Source organism: Antedon mediterranea, chromosome 8, assembly GCF_964355755.1.
Source record: "Antedon mediterranea chromosome 8, ecAntMedi1.1, whole genome shotgun sequence".
NCBI classification, from domain to species: domain Eukaryota; kingdom Metazoa; phylum Echinodermata; class Crinoidea; order Comatulida; family Antedonidae; genus Antedon; species Antedon mediterranea.
Genome location: NC_092677.1, coordinates 8,324,189 through 8,346,168, shown reverse-complemented (window position 1 = coordinate 8,346,168; position 21,980 = coordinate 8,324,189). Strand labels below are relative to the sequence as shown.

Genomic DNA, 21,980 nt, shown 5'->3' with positions numbered 1-21,980 from the left:
TCACAATTTAGGCTAACAATGTCAGTCTACAATGTATGTCTCAAAGATCTCTGAAATTTCAGTCATATTAAAATGTTTAAATGTGCCTGCTATTGATATTAATCCATTGATGCACCATGACTCATGCTCTACTTCAGGTTTGTATTAAAGAGGGTAACTGAAGGTTGCTTTCATGTACAGTATGTAGTTTGGGGCATAATCAAAATTGAGAAGAGTTCAAGTTCTGGCATATTCAGGATTTTCAGAAATGTGGGGAGACATTTTTATTATTTTTAGGAAAAGACCCAATCAAAGGATAGGACTTATGATTTCTGAATATTCAGTGGGAGGTAGGTCATTATGTACGCCACAAGGCAAATAAAGGTACTGAGCTAAGCTAAGAACCATGATATCTAAGCATGTGTCAATATCGAATCACTGGAGCTCATCAGAAAACCCCAAAATAATACTGTATGGCACAGCTTCTACTTGGATACAATATTGGTGTCACATGATTAGTTACATTATATGCCAGATATATCAAATGATATGCTACATGATCCACATGATACCACATGATTATTACAATATGCGATAACCCCAGGGCAAGTGGTATACCACACCTCAATTATAAAAATGTATCACAACCAATAAATGGAAACATGAAACAAATAGCATTGTAAAAAACTATATTTTATTATACATTTCTATAATTTATACAGGTTAATAAATAACTATTTATATTTATATTATTATCTCCTAAAACAAATTTCAGAATTTGGAATTGCACGAATTGGAAAGTTACAGCACACTTCATGAATGTTAAGGTACAATGTACCTATGAATAGCCTCATCATTAATCAGAATATCTGTAATAATCATTTAATAGTTTAGACTAATAATAATTAGACTAATAATAATTAAGCTAAAACTAACTAAAACAATAATATAGTGCTTATAAAATGTTTCAAATATATTTGCTAAAGTATTAGTAGATCAGTATGATAGTGTTGGGTAACATACCGAATAAAGTTTTATATAAAATGTTATTTTTTGTTTTCATCAACAACAGTCAATTGGTTAGTTCAGAGAGTAATGTTGTTCATTTTCAGCTTTTTAGTTTTAAAATGTTGTATATATCCAATTTGCAACTATGTAATCTTCCAAGGAAAACAGGCCAACTTGTTTACCAATATATCTAAATGGATCCATCTTACGTTAATCATCATTTGAACTTTGACATCTCTCTATGACATCGCTCTATGAGGGAAGCAGTTAAAATCCTATGTTGTTAAACTTTTTGGAAATACAGTCATTGTTGAATTCTGAAAGATCTTCAACCATCGGGTGTATACAGCAGTTGGTCCTTTGGTACATAAATATACAAATATACTGTAAGTAATTGTTAAGCTTTCTATGTCATCAACCTTCTATCACAGCAGGTTTGGTTTCAGAAATAATCTCTGTTCCTCATGTGGTTTGAAGCATCTTCTCCAATTGTGCCAAACTTCATCAATATTATAATTTCAAATAAAACTTTAGATTTCAGGTTCATCATGCAGCACATACTGGAATATTCGTTTGGTCAAAAATGCTTGTTGCCACCAAAAAGTGTCTCTAAATATCCACACAGTATTAGATCTTCCACGTTGTTGTTGTGTTGTTCTCGACACCTTCTTACATGAAGACTGTAGTTTATTTACAGAAGACTTGTATTTTTTCTACATATATTTTTTTTTAATCGATGTAAACTCGCAGCAAATGAATGATTTATTTTAGCAAACAATAGCGTGTTTAAATGGTAATGAAACCAGACTAGTTACATCATATTGCCATTCAATCTCATTTACATCATTCTCTGTAGATACAATGTCATGCAAAATAGTCAATACAAAATACCACAAATGAAACAAACATTAACTATAATTAACTAGAATTTGTTCAATACAATGTATAAAAATACAAAACTGATGATATAAGATAAGATGCTTGGTGAGATGAACCTGGTTTGGCTACTCCACTCACGAAATTGATTGGTTATTTGGATATTGGGTCATGACTATGAGCCAATTATGCACAGATTCATCAATCAAACTACAATGTTTGCTGCTGTATTTACTTTGGAGCAGTGTTTTCAAACAAATACCAAACTGTTCGTATTTATGGAATAGAGAGAATATTTTCATGAATTGACAGACGGACCGGTCTATTCAATAAGGCCACTCAAAAGCATTGTATAATAATGGCAAAAGTTCTATCAGAAACTTGTGAATAAATACATAACAGTTGTTCATTATCAATATATTAAATGTTAAAATTAATAAAAATAGTACCTTACCTTCTTTTTTCTTTGGATTTGGACTTTTGTCTCGTTTTCGAGAAAAAATGTTGAAAAATGGTTTTTTCCTAAAATAAAAATGAAATTTTAGAATTAGATAAAATCTGGTAGATAAATATAGTTTAGGTACAGTAGAATCCCTCTATTGTAACAAGCCTATTAAGGCTTTATGTGAAATAAAGGAGCAATGGTCAACCTCTATTCAGGGGACATATATATTTTCTTTGTCTCGAAGGAAGTTCTACTTTATTATAGATTATTAATAATGTAGTTAAAATGAATTAATAAAGTTGACAAAACACCACAAAAACCACATCCCACCCCACCTATCCCATAATTCAAAATGGTTGAATATAAACAGATGAAAATGAATACAACATACGGCTTAGACTCTTGCTTCTTCTTATGTTCACCCTTTTCTTCTTTACTTTCTTTCTTCTGCTTCGGCACTTCATTGCGGTGTTCCTCCGGTACGACGGTTGGAGTATAAAACGCATCAACAGTTTGGATTTTAAAAGCTTGCGAGTCTTCCTGGATGGGTTCAGATGGTGGTTGGACCGTGGGACGAGTTGGTCTGGTGCGCTTAGGCCTCCTTGGTCTATCCTTTGTTATTGATGCTAGCGGAGTTATCTCTCCACCAGTTCCGATGTCATTTATAGTTTTTATCTGTGTAGCTGGTTTTGGTGGTATAACCGATTGCACCAATGGTGGAATATCAATTTCTGCTTCTGTAATTGGTTCAACACCACCCATATCTGAAATATATCAAATTAATGTTATAATTTTCTTATATAGAGATTTTACCTACAACTTATACAAAGTCCTAAAATTAAATCCTTTGTTTTTGGAAATATAAGGAAAATATTTTCTGCGCTTTGAGACAAGATATAAAGCAAATTAACACATTTTATATTTTAAAAAAATGTTTAAACAAACAATAAAATGCTAAACAGATAAAACAACTACCTGGTTTATCGTGTGGAATGAACTGCGACTTTGGTCGAATACTCCTTTTTGTCCTGCGAGGCTTGTCTTCCTAAAAGAAAAAATTATTTCTCTACTTTACTAAAAGAAAATATGATAGTAAAGATATCTCTTTTATCTTGTGTGTTTTATTAAAGTTTACTGTAATGATTTTGTATTAAAATTTCTGTCCTTATATGCTTTCTGCCAGCCAATCAGAACATCAACCTTCTATGCAATCTGATTGGTGGATGAAGGTTAAGGATGTCAATATCTGGGTCAGGCCGCTGTAATACTTTAAACTAATACTGAATAAAAAGCACAATGTCAAGTATTAGGATGCAAAACAATAGCCTTAAAATAGAACATTACACCAAGTAATGTGGTGGGATCTTAAACAAGGAAAATGAAATAAGGATTTTTAAAATAATATTACAGTATATTCAAATATTAAAATCAAATGATGTTTTTTTGTAATAAGGAGGGGAAAATATTCAATTAAATGTACTGTATCATTACCTTATGAAGCAATACATAAATTTCAATATATAAATATAAATGTTATTCTCCATATCAATTATACAACACAGTGAATATCAGTTGGCTTTAGTGTTTAAAATATATATATTTCTGTACATTTCATAGGGAAAGTCTTCTTAATATGGGTGCCCCAAAGGTTTATGTACACAGAAAATAGAAGGCAAAATACATGACTTTTCAATGCAGGGCTTTTGGCTTATGGGACGTAGAAAATACTAGAATAATGATCATAATTATGCAATGTTGATTCTTTTAATGTCGTTATACTGAATACGACCATTAACATTTTGTGGTAGTCGTACTTGGTCCAGATTAGTACATTGAAACCAAAGCCAAGACCATGCATTACTGCAGTAACTGCAGTCAAATAATCCTTAAAGGTAAATGATAACAAATATAATATGAAATATAATATAAACTAATTAAAACAATAAATCTATTTTTAGACATGATCTTATCATTCTTATCCCAGAGATTAAGTGAAAATCACAACATAACTAAACCACTTAATTTGGTTGCTAATGCTGCTCAGGTATGCTATTGTGGTTAATGACATCTGGCTAAAAAATGTAACAAAAACAAGTTTGTTTTATTTCTTGTAAGTAAGTAATTTATTCAGTTTGTACAATTAAAGTCCTGTCAATAATATACAGTATAACTCTATCAATTTCAGGCCTATTTTTAAAACGTTCAGTTCTTATATTAAATGGGTACTTCAGTTTCATTTTCAATTTTCATTTTTTGAGCTTCTAATATTAGCAGTCAATTGTTTCCTTATTGCAGTCTAAAAAATACATCATCTCCTTTTAGAAACAAGAATGCAATTGTTGACTGACGTTACGGATACAAAATAACGTTTAGAATGCATGACAAATGACGTGTGTAAATCGAGACATCATGGTAGAATCGAAAGTTGACGTATTGTCTGTCTCAAGACACTGATCACATTTACAGATGGATTTTACAACAATAAAATTATGTACTTGATTCATTTCTTTTTTTGGAAAAATGTAAATTTAAAATATATATGCAAAATATAAAAGTTAAAATATTATAATAATTACTTATTCAATATAGGAAATACATTATAAAATAATTTGCAGGACATCGCATCAGTATTTGTTAGTAGTATAGTACTGTAGGTATCAGTACAGTTTCTCTCACTCTTTCTGGCATTGAGATCGGAATACCAGCGCTATGTAGATTTAACCAATGGTGGATGGTGAATTTTTAAATAAGGGGGAGGGGAGTGAAAGGGTGCGGTAAGGGTCTAATAATTGTAAAATTAAGTGTTGAACCTAACCTAATATCCTATCTTTTGCATTGCGATTCCAAAACATGGGGTTATATGTCCTTAAACATTCAGCCATTAGACATTTGGAAATAAATGATTTACAGCAAATCTTCTACTAGAATTTTAACGTAGTTATATTTGTTATACTTTGTAATCGTGATATGAATGACAATCATGTGCACTCCACATAATCGCCAGGATCTCTATTTTCACTTGGTACACAAAATGCCACAGAGGGACACATGGGGTACAGCAAATCTCTTACTACCATTTTAACCTAGTTAATATTACGTTGTAATCATGATCATATGAATAAAAATCATGCGCACTCTATATAGGCAGGATCTTTGTTTTCATTTGGTACAAACAAATCTCTCACAATGTACCTTTGTCATCCTATTGTTGACAATCAACAAAACACTGGATATCTTTGATTACATTTTCACCTTGACACTAACTTGTGTACAAATGGAGTTTAGCATTTACGTCAGAATCACTGATCCTTTTCTAGGATTTAGCAAATTCATATGAACTGCCTATTTCGTAATCTGGGTCATAATATTATTTTAATTAACATAGTTGGTTTAATTTTGAAGCCAGCATTTAAAAACAATTTCAAAACACAGAAATTTACATACAATGGTTTCCTACTGTTTTCCAACAATCAATTTGATGGAAAAAAACTTATTTTTAATTATGGATTTTTTTTTTAATTGTATTACTTTTAATAAAATTTCTTTTTACTAAATGTAATGTAGAAAAATTTTTAAATTGTGATTACTTAATGACACATGAAAAAAATTACCTACTGAAATGTCCATATACTAATTTTCATGTTAAAGTCTCATTCCCTACATTTTTTTAGATCTAATTTAAGGTCACAACTACATTTAAAAAATAAATTCATGGCCCTATTAAGATGAAAAATAAGTCCTTTCTAATAATTTAAGTGTCCCACTGTAAATCTCAACATGCATTGCGTAAAGATTGATATTTTCGTTTTTCTTCTGTAATTCAAAATCAATATCTATCAATATAAATAATAAATTTATTTCTCAAATAAAAACAAAAAGTACAGATAACATTTTCTAAAATAATAGATAATAAATGAGAAAAGGGATACCCCACTGGAAGCTAAGCTTTAAAATATGGGGTCCAGGCAATATATTTAAGTAAGGTAAGGTAAGAAACATGTAAGGTAAGAAACAGGTAAAAAACAATATGAACGTGAACAAAAAGGATTAACTTGACGAATGCAGTTATAATTTAACTTAACAGATATATTATTAACTTAAAAAATAATAGTAGAAACAAGGTATTCATGTAATTTCTGCCACTTGTCGTGAGACCAAATCAAATTGTGTATCAACAAATTCTGGCAAAAACAGAAAGACAATTATTGCAGCAACTATACAACGTCAGGCTAGGCATATAGCTAGCATATGATGCACTATGTATGTTACCGATGTTTACCAGCTAGGACTACAAAACTAAGCCTAGCTAGGCTAGGCCTGAAGACCGTCTACGAAAGGAAATTCACCGCAAGCTATTTAGGTAGTGCATTGTTTCTCTCTTTTAATCATAATTTACCATAAAACATACATTTCAGACAAGGAATGACCTGGTTTAATGTTTTTAAAGTAATATATATGCTTTTTACAAATGGTCACAAATTGTAGGAAATAGAATTCATTAAAAAATTGCTTACCTTAACTGGAGCCTGTGTCGTCTTCACTGGTGGTTGTTCATCAGTTTTTGTAACATCATAATTATCATCTTCCATGAACTTTCCACCAGAAGCTGTTGAATTACGTGACACTGGAGATTTTCTGAGGGTGGGTACCTTCTCTACCTGGTCGGACTAAACAAAAAGGAAAATTAATTTTAATATGATAATTCATCTATTAAAATTCATCCTGAGTTGAAGTGGAAACGACAGCAGTTCAAATTAGGTCTGCAAACTTGGAGATAATCCTGGATACAAAAATTGTCTATTCTTCTTTGCTTTGTATCCTATCTGAAGGATGAGGTAATGAGAGTAAAGTATCTTTACCTTACCACACTTTTTTTTAAATAGTTTGATAGTGTAGACAAGCTTAAGGATACAAGCAATTTTTGACAGAGTGGCCTTATAGTTATTAGTGAAAATATATTTTGGTAACATTTTTATGAAATGAAATATTATTAAAAGGGGTGGAAACTTAAAAAGCAAAAACAGGGGCTATCCAGAAACAGAACATACTTCAATAATTTAGAATATTAAACACAAGCAGAAAAGAATAGAACAATGGTTTTTGTACTATACTTCCTCATTTAGATCATGAACACAACATTCCAGATTAAAAAACAGCCACGATTTCCTATATATAATAGAAAACAGTCGTGTGCATTTCTGTAGTCTAGTCATTTATAGATTAATCAAATTTCTTGCTGTTGAGAGTAGAATATCTTACAGCATTATAACTGGTGTTCATACTACAGTATACAATAAAATGCCTCCTTTGGGACACCTATATTCAGGGGTTATCAAGAAGATACACCATGAAATGAATGTGTGGCAAAAGAATGTTTTAACATACAGTTAATTACTATTCGGGGGCCACCACTATTAAGAGGTTGTTAAGGTCTTTCCTAATATGGGTTCTACTGTATACAGGACGTCATCTAGACTAACTAGATTTTAACTTAAGTACAATTATAAGCATTTGTAATATTATAAGGAAGAAACAAAATGAATCAAATAATGAAAAAGAAACAATTAAATAGGGATCTAAGTTCACAATCTCAAATATTTGAGAGAAAAAAAAAGTCCACCTGTGTTCCGGTGGCAAGCCTAAAGATCCTAATGATCATCCGATAAATAACACTCCATACTTCGTTCCACGGAAGTGCTAAGCCTGAAATATGTCCAAGAACACGCCTCGTTCTGGAAAATAATGTCCTCATGTTGGTACCGGCTACTCGTCGAATTCTCTTCATTTTGGTAAACAAATTGTTAGAATATACAGTATATGTTGATCATAGTATATCCAATGTCAAAATAATGTGGGACTGAAGGTAATGAATGTACAGCATTAATTATCTCATTTACTTCCTTATACATATTGTAAACAAAAACTGAAACTAATCATTTTGTATCAAAGTACACAGAACAATCATTGTATGATTACACTTGCAGGAAAGAAAAAAATTCCACACCGTTTTTTAATGTGACAGTATTTACTTTTATACCAGATGTTTTTTCTGCCATTATTTTCGTGTATAGCCACGCTGTACCTCTATTTATGTATTCATTCAACTCTCTCAGGTCAAAGTTTAAGAAAAAAAACATTGGCATGTACAAGAAGAATATAATTCTTAATAATTAGTATATTAGTGTCTATAAATGTTTAATGTAATACATTTAATAAGCACAATTTAAATAGGTTGACATTTTTGTGCATTTTGTCTTGAAAAGAAACAAAAATAATGAATTACAACAATAGAGTACTATCCTAATAAAAAGTTGGTAGTACAGTATACAGTATACAGTATATATACCCAGGCAGCACTTGCCAGCTTTATACTCTGACGTTATCTAAATTCCTTCACTTGCACTGATGAAGGGCTAGTGTTGCCCGAAAGCTCTGCTAACTTTTCTGGCTGTTTACTTTATCGTTTTGATTTAGCTTTTCGCTTTTTATTTTTGTATCTCCATTGAGATCCAGCCACTGATACCCACAGCATTGTCATTTTTTTCAGTAATTTGCCTTTGGATTTATATATATATTTATAGATGCGTTGAGGCAGCAAAAGTGCTCAATTGAAATCAAGAGCGAATATATATTTATGAATTAGATAGAACACGGGCGTCTATTACACGGTGTTTCACGTTAAACGATCTTCAGAACTGAACAATACCGTATCTCGAGGTGTTATAAGGCTTTAGTCAGGTGGTATGTAAATTTTCTTGTTATGACGACATTTTAAAATCAGTTCAGACCTTTTGTTTAATAGATTTGTTTTGTTTGCATTTAGAATACATAGCTTTTCATCTAAACAAAGACTACAACGCCCATAAGCGGCGCTCTTAGTGGAGGAATATTTAATTACTTTCCATTTAATTGTAAACATTACGTCATTACTTTTCAAAGACCATACGTACTTTGAGAGCTCGGATTCTTTACTGTACGTTTCTTTTTTGAAAGATTTCTTGTGATTGCTAAACCTAGTTTTAAACTGCCCACCCGTCATACCAATATATGTCTTAGTTTCGTTATTGGTCATGACGTCGGCGGAGTAGACAATTTCAGATGCGAGGCATGAACCATTTAGGGGGCATTTGGGTTTGTTGCGGCAATTGCACGCACTTATATATATATATAAATCATACATACATGATCTCATAATCGAGTCGAGCATAGCTCATTGGCGAAAGTTCCGTATTCGGAACATGATCTCATAATCGCATCGAGCATAGCTCATTGGCGAAAGTTCCGTATTTTTTAGTTGTATGAAAAAATATTATCACAGATTTTCACCCACCAGATACATTCTCTCATACAGCAAACGCCCTCACAATCAGTGGAGGCTTAACAAGTCAGAATAAATTCCAACTTTAATTCGCAACGGTTTTTTATATGATTTATATATAATTTACACAGTGCTACGCAACATCATTGATTTACATATACACAATATTATTTTAAAAACCGTTGCGAATTAAAGTTGGAATTTATTCTGACTTGTTAAGCCTCCACTGATTGTGAGGGCGTTTGTTGTATGAGAGAATGTATCTGGTGGGTGAAATCTGTGATACCATACATGTCTCTGTGGTCTAGTGGTATGATACTCGCCCTGTAAGCGAGAGGTTGCAGGTTCGAATCCCGCCAGAGACATTTTTTCATACAACTAAAAAATACGGAACTTTCGCCAATGAGCTATGCTCGACGCGATTATGAGATCATGTTCCGAATATGAGCACTGTTTCTATAATTTACAGTATGATTTATATATAATTTACACAGTGCTACGCAACATCATTGATTTATATATATATATATATATATTCATTCATTTGGTAGTACAAAGCTTCATTACTAATCAAATCCTGCTGCTATATTTAAACAGTGCATAACAGTACACTATATTATTTTCAATCCATTTTCCAGAGCTTTAATAGAAGTTCCTTATTCAAAATTATTGTGGGAAGTTTATAATTTTATAAATATTTATACCACCTTTATTTTAAGATTTGTCCTTCTAATAATTAAAGATGTATTGCCCCCCAAAAACATGAAAAATGAAGATTAATTAAATCAGACTTTGAATATGTCATTTTGTAGTTTTAATAAAGTTAATCACTTGCGTAGAAAAAAAAACGAAAAAAAATATGTTTTCACTTATAAAATGACAAAAATAAATGGTTAAATTCAATCAAAACACATTGGTTGGCAGCCAATTTGACCATTTTTTTGCTTTAAATTACAGTTTTTTTAGGTAAATACATTTTTTTTCGATCCAATTTTTAGTCAAAGTGGATAATTATTATGTGCCATTGAAATGGCATATTCAACAACAAAAATTAAAAAAAATATTTTTTCAGGGGGACAATACATCATTTAAAGTGGCATTGTATCTTGGTGGATCGATAATCAAATTATATACTGTAAACACTATGTTTTCATTGTAATTGTTTTAACTATTTTAGTTTATAATATTGTACTGTAAGTACTACATCTATGGTAATGTTATTGGATATATACTATTAATAAAACAGAAATTACATAACAGAAACTAAGAACTCTTATATATATATATAATTATAAGTGACACTTTCAACAACCTAAATTAAAAATGTAATTGTAAGCACAGACAATAACAGATAACTTTCTATAAAAATTATAATTACACAGAACTTGAATAGGGAAGTAGTGTTAATAATTAATATTCACATTGGCTTAAAGGTTTAAATTATTGTACTGCAGTAACTACATTGTGTTTAATCTTTAACCTATACAATTATGTCAACTTTTATGTTGAGTATCATACGCTCTCAATAAACTAGTATATTGCAGACCTCCCAACTTGGAAAAATAAAATATCGGGAGGTTTTATGAAACAATAGAGGGCCCTATAATACTACATCAAACAATAGAGGGCACTATGATAAACCTAAAAATATTGGCATAAATATGCATAATGGATTGTAAACATTCTACGGGCCGATAAGTGTATTTTGGTTTTTTTCTATTCTCTAATTATCTGGAGAAATTATAAATGTAACATATGAGGAGATTTGTTGAGAAATTGCATTTTAGCAGGAGAGCGAGAGATGATTCAAGATATCAGGAGACAGCTGCCATCGTTATCGGGAGATTTGGGAGGTCTGACATTGAAGAAAACTAACAATGTACATTATTGCAGTAAAAAAGGTAGTTAATATAGTAACTAATGCATTAGAATAATTTTAACATCCATAAAGAGTAACTTGTATTGTTGAGTCTATAAAAGAAATACTTACTAATTTCTTGTAACAATCCTCCAAATTTGCCAAAATATCCCCAACAACAGTGTCTGAAATTTGGGAAGCCATTGCTAAATGGACCTCACTGTAAAGAACAAAAAAAAAACCCATTTTAATTTGTATGGTAATACATTTTTTGTGAGATACTGCACAAATAGAGACTTCATAGAATATCACATTTTATTCCACAAGTCACTGGTACATGAACAATATCATATTTGTGAATCCCAAGATCATCTATATTTCTAGTAAATATTCTCTAAATCTTATTTTTTTTCAAAATTTAGGTTCACTACCAAAGACTGAACAATTTAATTGATGTCCTTCTCTCAATCTGTTTCATACACAAAGTCTTTGTATTGGTTTTTGTCCAACAGCAATTAAACCTCAAAACCATTGGCTAGATTTAAAAGTGAGCTCCAAGACAACCACCAATCATCATTAAGATGATGACAAACTAGTCGCCATTGGTTCATCTTTTATTTTTATCCAGTTCTATGTATGTATATCGGGATGATCTGAAAAAATTCCTTTTTTTATTTACTTCTACCTGCTGAATGTATTATATATGTATATTTAATTTATGATTAAATAAAAGTGGGATGACCCACAAAAGAAATGTCACCTTATTTTATTGCTGATGTCTGCTGTAACTTGGTCCAAAACGTCTTTCATAAACCTATCTGGTAGAACAGCTCGATCTTCTGCAGCTTGTAACAACTCACTCTTAATGTCTGATTTGTTCATCACTGTCGTGCACTGATCTTCTGCACAGTCTAACATACTGTTCAAAGTTTCCTATAAATGTTAATAAAATTAAAATTGATGCTATGAATAAGTAAAACTTTTATTTTATTAATCAACAATCAAGTGTTAAACTATCATTCTCAACATACAATTAAAAAAATACATAATAACAAATACATTTTAATAATAATAATATTTTATAAAATACAGTAGAAAGAGTGTCCTGTATATAGATGTTCCAAAGTACGGGTTCTACTCCCTTAGGCTTAGTTTATAATGTTCAAAAACATACTAAAACACTACAAATCTATGGTTTAATATAATACTATCATTTCTACACAGATACAGGCATAGATAATGCTTTTATTCCAAATTTTACTCTTCCTCACCTTTCACGGGATCAACAAACATTTTCCTTTGATTTTACATATAAAACAGTCTAAAAGCACCTCTCCACAAACATATGCTTTAAGTATGTGAACAGGACAAGGGATATGTATACATTCCAAAGGTCAAAGTAAACATTATTATTACCCTGTCATTTCACAATTAGCTGAACCTAGATGGCATGAAATATGATAATAAATATGAAATGATATGCTTCAGCTTAATTGAGTGGTAAGCTGATAATTTCATAATATTTATCATATCTCATTGAGCTCTAAAACTAAATAGTAATGAGGACATGAGGCTAAATCAAATGTTAGAGCTGAATACACTTTGTTAAAACTTGCTATTTTTATTCACTTGTTATTTATTATGTCTATATGTAATAAATGATCATTCAGTAAAAAAAAATATGAAAGGACTGCATAATTTTGTATCAAAATGTTCTGATCGCAGTTATTAGGCATTTTGTGTATGGCAACCGAACTTTTACACTATAAATCTCAATAGCAAAGTAGTAGCAATAGTAAAGACCCTCATCCTAGACATTAAACTACCATTTTATTTTAATTTCCGTATATGGTTAGTGTTTTTAATATACATTCTACCAAACAAAAAGTATTTAATTTAAGAAAACCAATTGTATCATTAGCAGTCTATAAGGAAATAAAACATCAGATGAGGAAGTATTTATTTGTACTTAACAATTCTATAAGTATCATTCAAATATGAGAGAGAAAACAAAACTGATATTCCACTATTAATGCCAGGATAGAAATGGGAAAATATATTCTTCCTAGATTTTGGAGATTCCTTGAAATTCTGTGGAATTTATATGAGTATTTAAATTGTTTATATACTGGCATCTTTTTTCCCCACCTTATAAATATCAATCATACAGTCTCTCTTCTTTTTTTTTTGTAGTTTTAAACGAAACAATTGTAAAACAAGAGTAGGCAATAGATCATTAGCATATAGTTTCAGTTTTTAATTTAAAGATCAATAACCTTGTTGCATCATGTGCTTTTATTTTTAATGTACATATTATAAATAAGAGGTGGTTGTACTTCAGACTAAAAGTTTCTATTCTTCATTTGAGGAACTGTTCCACAACTGATTTTATGACTAGGACCTTCAGTAGGAGTAATGGCGAATGCATAACTAATTGAGCATTTTAATTTTTGTATTCTTACATTATGAATCTTATTTTAGATCTGATTATGAATTTTATTAGGTTTCTTCAAGGTCAGCGTAGCAAAACACTCATGTGAACCTTTTTAGACAATGGCCGCCCATAACTATTAATATAACCTACAGATTTAGTGAATAAATTGTTTAATTTAGGACATCTGCATATCAAGCAAAAGGTTCCGAGTTTTAATCTTGGTTGGAGCAACTTTTTCTCATTTTTATAGATATCTTCACATTTATAGTTTCAAATTAATTAATTAATTAACACCCCTTTCACACCAAAAGTAAAACTCTGGGAACACTGTGAAAGGTAAAATAAAACTGTAGTAATAGTATAAATAAAACATTATATGACTTCTGAGACTTCTGAAAATTTATTTATTAATCGTCGCTATGTAAACAAACAAAACAGAGGGCGGTATTTATGATTAAATAGTTAAAACCTGGTTTTGCAAGGTGGGTGTCAGCCTTATCCCCAGAGTTTCTCGAAGTTTTGAATGATCACTCCTAGGCTGTCTCCGGAGATCACTGCAGAGTTTTGGTGTGAAAGGGGTATTATACTCAGTATATCGCTCTCTCTCTATCGTCGTTCTACTCATATCCGAGTACTTGTGACCATTCTGATGAAATCTCTCCATATTATGCCGATCTTGTGCTTTATTGTATTAACTGCTAATTGGGAGTTTTGCTGTATCATATATTCTCTCTATTCATCTGACTTTTTGTCTTCCTCTCTTTCTTCTCCACTCAACTTTCCAAACATAATAATTTTCTCCAAGACTATTCCTATCCCGTCTGGTTGGAGAGGTCAGACAATATTGTCACAAAATGTATTCATGAATTTGCTCTTCCTTCATCCAATCTACATGGTAGATGGATGAAGCTATTGTTGTAACCACCTGACTATGTGGCGTAGGTTTTTTTTAAATATATTTATATTTATATATTTTTGTTTCCTTTGTTCTTGAGTTATCGAGAATTAATTTTTTTTTCCAAAATAAAAGATGAATGAATGAATGTATTGCAGTTTTGTTTGATAACCGATGAGAGTAAGTACCGTCTTTTTTGCCTATTTCATGCCTAACACTTTGGTTGGTTCTTCTGGTTGTCCATGGTATACCTAGAAGCTTTCTCCAGCATCTCAAAAAGCTTCAATTCTCCTTTGATCTTACATTAATCAGTATATCACCAGGTGGCCTAAAAAGTATTCTGTGGTTGTAAATTATTGGTGTTTAAATGAATAAAGAAATAAGAAAAAAAAATCAGTTAGCCTACCTTGAGTCTACTTTGTACTGTTTCTTGTACATCAGAGGCCATTGATTGTAACTTTTCTTCAACAACTTCTAAACTTGATAACAAAGCGACATCTTGCATTCGTGCAAGCAACTGCATTAAAAAAATAACATTTTAAAACTCATTGTAATTTAAAAATAAAAGACCACTTTTCAATGACATAAAACTAATTTTTTATAGTGATGTATTGTACATTTTCAGTAATGAATATTGAAAAAAAAATAACTGCATTTTCTGTATACCGTAATTGGATGCCATAATTTTGCTACAAGCAGAGTAATTCATAATAATGTTGACACGAAACAAAATATGTAATACAAAAAAGCGTTATTATCATGGGACCTATAGCTATAGATGGACACTTGTATCAGCATTCAATTAGATTAAAATGCACATTACTGTTTCCACTAGATTTTCATCTTTTATAGTATCTTAGGAAGTAGTAAATATGTTTTTTTTAATATATATATATATATTTCAATTTCAATACTACCTACCTTGTTTAGGTAGTACCTTATTAATTTAAATTTTGTAATTGTTTATGAAAGATGAAAGAAAAAAAATAAATGTTTACGTTGAACTTGAACTTGATTTGTTTACTCTTTAACCTGCTTATGCAATTATTTATTTATTTTATTTTTGAGTAATCATACACACTATGTATAAACTTCCATCAATCAAAACTTATGATGCATTATGTATAAACAAAATGTCAGTACTGCAGTAGAAAATGTAAGGATTACCTGTTTTGAGTTGTCAGCATCTTTAATGTACTCTTTACCTTCATCCACAATAACATTGACAGCATCAGAGTCAACTTGGCTGTCAAGTTCAGCAGCTTTATCTTGAATCTGAACCACCATTTTGTCAACCATCTAGAAACAATATTAAACCAATAAATTATAGATCATTTATGTACTTTATGAATACATTGTAATTAACGTCAATTTACACAGAGGAGCGATAACGGTAAGAGAAAACCGAGTGCGTGTCCCACATAGAATATGTATCTATTCTGAGTGTGTTTTCGCTCAATGGCCCATCCGCTCAGTGTTTTGGTCATAAGAAAGAACATATTCTATTTTTGTTTTCTGCTTAGTATTTACCACTTGCTGTTACAAGTCGTCTATGTGGCCAACTCGTGGCTGCAATTTCCAAGTTGATTGCTGTTTAGTCATGTAGTGTGTAATAAAAACGAAAGATCGGTAAAATGTTGTTAGTGGAAAAATGAATTGTATTTCAATTTTTGTGTATATATTTTCAATTTCTTCAGTTTGTTTTAAAGATAAGACAGTTTTTCATTGTCTTATGGCTTATGAACGATTTAATTAAATTTGTGAATACTTCTTCTTTATAACTTTATGTTTTCTTTATTTCGTAATAAAAATGATTTGTGAGAGAAATTGTCTTAAATGTACCAGTGAGGAATAGGAATGCACGAAGGACTGCACAATGTGGAGAAGAAAAGAAAGATGAAAACATTTAAGGCACAAAGCATTGAATGAACTTTAAACATATACAAGTAGTTACCCGTGCTCTGAACGGTCTTTGTGGATTCAAACTCGACTATACTGAGCATCGATATTAATGGCCACACATTTTACTCACTGGGCTAACCGTGAATTATGAAATACATTATGTTCCAGGGATACGTGTAATTAACTTAAACACCAACAATGGTCACCTGCCAAGACTAAACATTTTTTTAATTGGGGCATGGTAACAGAGGAAGTTGCATAGTTGATACGTGACGTAACAACTCGTGGAACATGACGTCAAGTAACATTCAGCAGTTTATGCGACCAATTTTAGTAGCAATAATATATAGATTGCCTCATTTGTTTGACAGGAAAGTGTGTTAAAGGGGTTTATGCTGTATTATGTAAATGCTAATATGAAAGTAATAACATAAAATGTGTGACTTCTTACTTGGTGAGCAGTTGTATACAGGAAGCCTTGCTGTAAAAGGAACGCTTGATCTTCCATATACTTGCGAGAACTGTGATTACGCTGCAAGAGCTGTTGGATACGGTTCAATGGGCTTTCAAACTTGCTCATGTCTTGACGTGCGTTGTGAACATCATGTACAGGCATTGGAAAATTCTTTAACGTGTAGTTTCTGAAAAATTAAAGTTTGTACTATAAGCTTTTATGTGACTATTGGCCAATAATAATTGCTTGTAAAGGATGCATTAAGGTATGATTGAAACTTTGTTTGCACTGGACCATGGGTACTTTTGACCATTGTTTACACATAGATTATGCAAACAACCGTGGTGTACAAAGCTTAACAGCCGCATTGGACATTAAATAGCATGATCTGTTTTACAAAGACTGCAGTTAAGTTGCACTGAGAAGGCAGTGGTTGATAAAATCAACCATTGGGCTTGGTTAATTCAACCCTGAGGAAATTGTAGCCAGTTTTCAGATTCAACTATTTTTTAGTTCAGTTCATTGCAATCAAGGTGTAATAGAAACATCCAATCTTACCTTTCCAGAGCATTAGCTAACTCCCTGTAACCATCAGAAGTAATGTTGTTGCGATCACAATTCACAAATGTAAGTTTGGAGTTGATCATTAACGCTTTGGCTAACATCTTAGCACCAAGGTCTCGCATATTGTTACCACTGCACAGTAAAAAACATTATTATCAATTATATATGCTTTTATCTTAATTTATAGGACAACTTTACAGAAAACGATATTTTGAAAACGTATTAGGGATGTAGATATGATTTCAGATTGAAAATATCACCTCGCACGCTCGCTGTACAGCCGTTGCCATAAATTGCTGTGACGTCAAGTGTGCTTAGCAAAATCTACCTCATGAGTTTTCGCTTTTGTTAACATACAAGAGTTATTCTTATTTTAACCCTGTATGAATTTATTATATATTTAAATAATGAAAATTTTGAATTTTAAGATTTTACAATAATGTTTGATTTTTAACAGTTTTTATATAAGATGATGGTTCTATTTAGTTTTTCGTATAGGCTTAACGTTTGATGTTTAGTTGTTTTTAAAATTATATTTTGAATGTAAACTCATAAGAATTTCAACTTCTGTTTTTGTTCTTCATTTTTGTATTTATACCGAATAAATAAATAAATAAAAGAGATAACCCATCATTTCAATTTTAGTGAGAAGCAAATGTTGGATTTGTAACTCTTTCAAGTTGAAGACCAATACATGTGAAGTTCTTACATACCTTAAGTCGATACTGGTAAGAGATGTATTACTGCCGAGAGCATTAATGACAACAATAGTTTCATAGTTGAGATGGCAATCAGCTATTGACAAGTTCTCCAAAGACTACAAAGAAAATGAAATAACAAAATCTGAGTAGAAGCCTTCTTTGAGACACCACTATTCAGAGGACACCCCTATAAAAAGGAACAGTTTTTCTCCCTAATAGACATTCTGTCATAGCATGTAGATTTATGGTAGCATGGTAAAATTCAATAGATTTGGTTTTATCTTTGAGATTAAGTACACACCGCAGTCCATCAGATTTACCATCATATGTTTCAAAAATAACTTATTAACTAAACTAACATATTACCTATCTCGGTTAAACTCACCAAATCTTCTTCTTGAATTAATTTAACAAGGGCTTCCATGGTTTTCTCAACCGATCTGAAACAAAAAAAAACATTAGTCCATAATAACTTTGGAAGATTTTTAAGGTTACTAATTAATAGTCCAATATTTGTACACATGGCATTTTTTAGATTAAGATTTAAAAATGTATTAATCAAAATTCACTTTACAGTAGGATTAGTAAGAAGTAATCTAAAATCTTAAAATTGTCTGAAGAAACCACTGGACTTACGGATGTGCGCTATCTAACCACATTTATTGTTTTACTGTACAACAAACAGTGCTAATAGGAAGCTTGCAATTTTCGACGACCGATCTATGTCATAGTAATTTATTGTGCGCATGCAGGCACATGTGTGTTGGTCTTTTTTGGAAGGGTACCATATTATTATATATTGGGACTTGTTTCCTCACTCCTTATTTCGATACAGTTTTGATGGTTCTTAGGTTCAAATGACGACACATCGATTGACCTTACCTTTTATGCTCTTTCAAAAACACAAATAACTTAGTAGAACATCCAATACTATCATGTGTATGTCAATTTATGTATCATTTATCTATTTATCATTTTTTTTATAGTTACAATTGTATCTGGGGTCTTTCTTGAGACAAGAAACTTCATTTCTTCTAGAAAAGACCCCAAATGATGGTTTATTACCATGTTCATTTAAATACACACCTATGTTATACTGTACAATAATATACCATTATTAAATAAATAAATGTTTTTTTAACTTGAACTTGAATTACACTCACTTGGTTTTATTAAGGTTCTTTGATATGTCCAGAACCTTCAGTGTTTTATTTGTGCCAACCCAGTCAAGGAAACTGACCAAGCCATCATTCAGGTCATTGTCACTGATGTTCAGAGAGCGTATGTTGGTGACGTTACCTATGGCACTCTCTACCATAAGGCATCCAGCTGCTTTTAACTGATAAACAACACAAATTAATTATTCACAAGTAGACTATTATAAACATAAATATCGCAATTACAAACATATTTTTCATATTAATATAAATCATTTTTATATTGGCTATTAATAATAGCACTGTAGAAGGAAACCACAAGAAATGTAAAGAAATAAGTTAAACGTTATAATTTTTATTTTCAAGGACACTTTACTAGACTTCAAGTAGAGTGTATAATTGGAGAACCTCCAAGTACCTGCTACGTACCAGTAATATTATAAAGGCTATTTATACTTACTTCATTGGAGCTTAGATCTAGATCAACATCTACAATAGATTTGTTCATACCAATGGCTAACATTATCTCTCTGAAAATAAGAAAAGAAATTGGAATGTAAATTGTGTTCAGGAGAAAGCCTGCACTATTCTAGGAGTGTAGCTTTAAACTAGCAGAGCTACAAAGTGAGAGAGTAAGAATATATCAGACTAGCAATTGAGAGAGAGACATAGGTTCGAGACCTGGCTGTGCCATATTGCAAGGTCTTTTCTTCTATTTATCTTGTCCTTCAGATGGGGTGTAATGTTGGTCCCTGTGCACAATAATGAACTTGCTCATCATGGCCTCTCGGAGAGAACAGTCTATTACCATTATCGGAAAATATAATTCAAAATACAACAAAAAATGAAGAAGTGTTTCTTACTTGACAACATCAGGTGGAATCTTATTTCCAGATAGTCCAATGACCTTCAGTTCCATCGCTGATGAGAAGAACTGCTTAATTGAAGGTGGAATAGGGATAGGCTTCACTTTTCTATATTGAAAAAAAGAAATGTAAATGAATATCAATATAGTGAAACCACAAATTTAGCAAGCTTATACTGATTGCGAACTATTATAACCCTGAATATTATATGTATTGTACATATTTTGTTGATCTATTGGACATTGTTGTATCCTTAGGTAAGACACTTTACTATACATTTGCTTCTCTCAAGACAAAACTTTGCACTGAATACTAGCTGCATTATGAAAGCATGTTTCCATACGTTTTTTTTATAAAAATAATGACTGGGGTAATAATGTCCAGTGCATTGAGAACTTGCTTATATGCGCTATATCAGAATGAACTACTATTATTGCAACATAGGCAAAACTCAAGCGAGTTGATCAATTACATACGTTAGTTTGGATGATACATCTTGTCATGACATGTCCACCAAATCATCCAAGGGATTTAGTCTGATGTTAAATCAAGCATCTGTTTCTTCAAAAGATTACAAAATGAAGCAATATCACTAAAAATACTGCTGAATAAAATAAATTGGAACACTGTCTTACTTTGTTGTGAATGTGTTGCCAGCTAGGTTCAGATGAGACATTTTTAACAGGCATCCTCTGTACAGTGCATTAAACAACTCATCGAGAGGTAGACCAGTAAAGGATATGTCCAAGTGGGTCAAGACATTGGGCGTGGCAAGAAAGTGCTTAAAATCCTAAAAAATGAAAATTGTTATAATCAAAATAACAGACAAAATTACCTCCAAAATCCTTAAAAATTAAATTATATTAAAAATGTAGACAACATTCTCAAAACTGGACACTCTTCCAGAATCAAGTGTACTATTGATGGTAGCTGGTTAACTACTGCGAAGTATCTTTGTGTCAGTGAGCTACATGCTTTACCCAACTTTTAGGTAAAACTGTACTTTATATCATTAAATTTGAAGAATTCACACATAAATTTTTTTTTGGTGGGAGGGGGGGGGGGGGACTAACAACCACAAATGTACTTTTATCATAATGTACAATTGTAGGAAAAAATCTCTAAAGCAATTAGGAATTTATGCTGTTTGAGACTAACAAATCGACTAGTCTAATATTAACATACATGAGTTAGTGACAATTGACAATTTTTATAACACAAACCTTACTGAGACATTGTAACATTAGCTTTCTGACAATATCTTATTTTCAATATTTTTAATATATTCAATCTGAATTCCAGACTTTCTGGAAAACCAGACATTTTAGGAATTCCCCTAAATTCTAAATAGTCAAAAAGCATTGTATAGATTTGTATTGTGTATAACGAAACAAAAGGAATAGTTTTTACAAAGCATTTCTCTTGTTTTGATAACAAGTAGTGTTAGTCTCTAAAGCAACAAGGTCAGGAAAGAAATTTGACATTAAAAACAAGTTGAGGGGCCAGGGATCTTCGATTAAATA

At 31.4% G+C, this 21,980-nt stretch overlaps 1 protein-coding gene and 1 non-coding gene across 4 annotated transcripts in view; one reads left to right on the top strand and one right to left on the bottom strand.

The window, feature by feature from the left end:
• The window catches only part of LOC140057122 (capping protein, Arp2/3 and myosin-I linker protein 3-like), a 35,947-nt gene that overhangs the window by 4,696 nt on the left and 9,271 nt on the right, over positions 1 to 21,980 (bottom strand). For all 3 annotated transcript variants that reach the window (XM_072102663.1, XM_072102664.1, XM_072102665.1), the window contains 16 exons: positions 21,093 to 21,247; positions 20,455 to 20,565; positions 20,052 to 20,121; positions 19,598 to 19,773; positions 18,820 to 18,874; positions 18,447 to 18,550; positions 17,728 to 17,865; positions 17,167 to 17,356; positions 15,981 to 16,112; positions 15,220 to 15,330; positions 12,245 to 12,417; positions 11,617 to 11,704; positions 6,823 to 6,975; positions 3,284 to 3,353; positions 2,700 to 3,072; positions 2,318 to 2,385 (listed from right to left, as the gene is read on the bottom strand). In XM_072102663.1, coding sequence (XP_071958764.1) covers positions 2,318 to 2,385; positions 2,700 to 3,072; positions 3,284 to 3,353; positions 6,823 to 6,975; positions 11,617 to 11,704; positions 12,245 to 12,417; positions 15,220 to 15,330; positions 15,981 to 16,112; positions 17,167 to 17,356; positions 17,728 to 17,865; positions 18,447 to 18,550; positions 18,820 to 18,874; positions 19,598 to 19,773; positions 20,052 to 20,121; positions 20,455 to 20,565; positions 21,093 to 21,247 — 2,167 coding nt within the window. The remainder of the gene's footprint in view (positions 1 to 2,317; positions 2,386 to 2,699; positions 3,073 to 3,283; positions 3,354 to 6,822; positions 6,976 to 11,616; positions 11,705 to 12,244; positions 12,418 to 15,219; positions 15,331 to 15,980; positions 16,113 to 17,166; positions 17,357 to 17,727; positions 17,866 to 18,446; positions 18,551 to 18,819; positions 18,875 to 19,597; positions 19,774 to 20,051; positions 20,122 to 20,454; positions 20,566 to 21,092; positions 21,248 to 21,980) is intronic.
• On the top strand, positions 9,920 to 9,991 carry Trnat-ugu (transfer RNA threonine (anticodon UGU)). The gene has a single exon. It is a non-coding gene; the product is annotated as a tRNA-Thr (tRNA).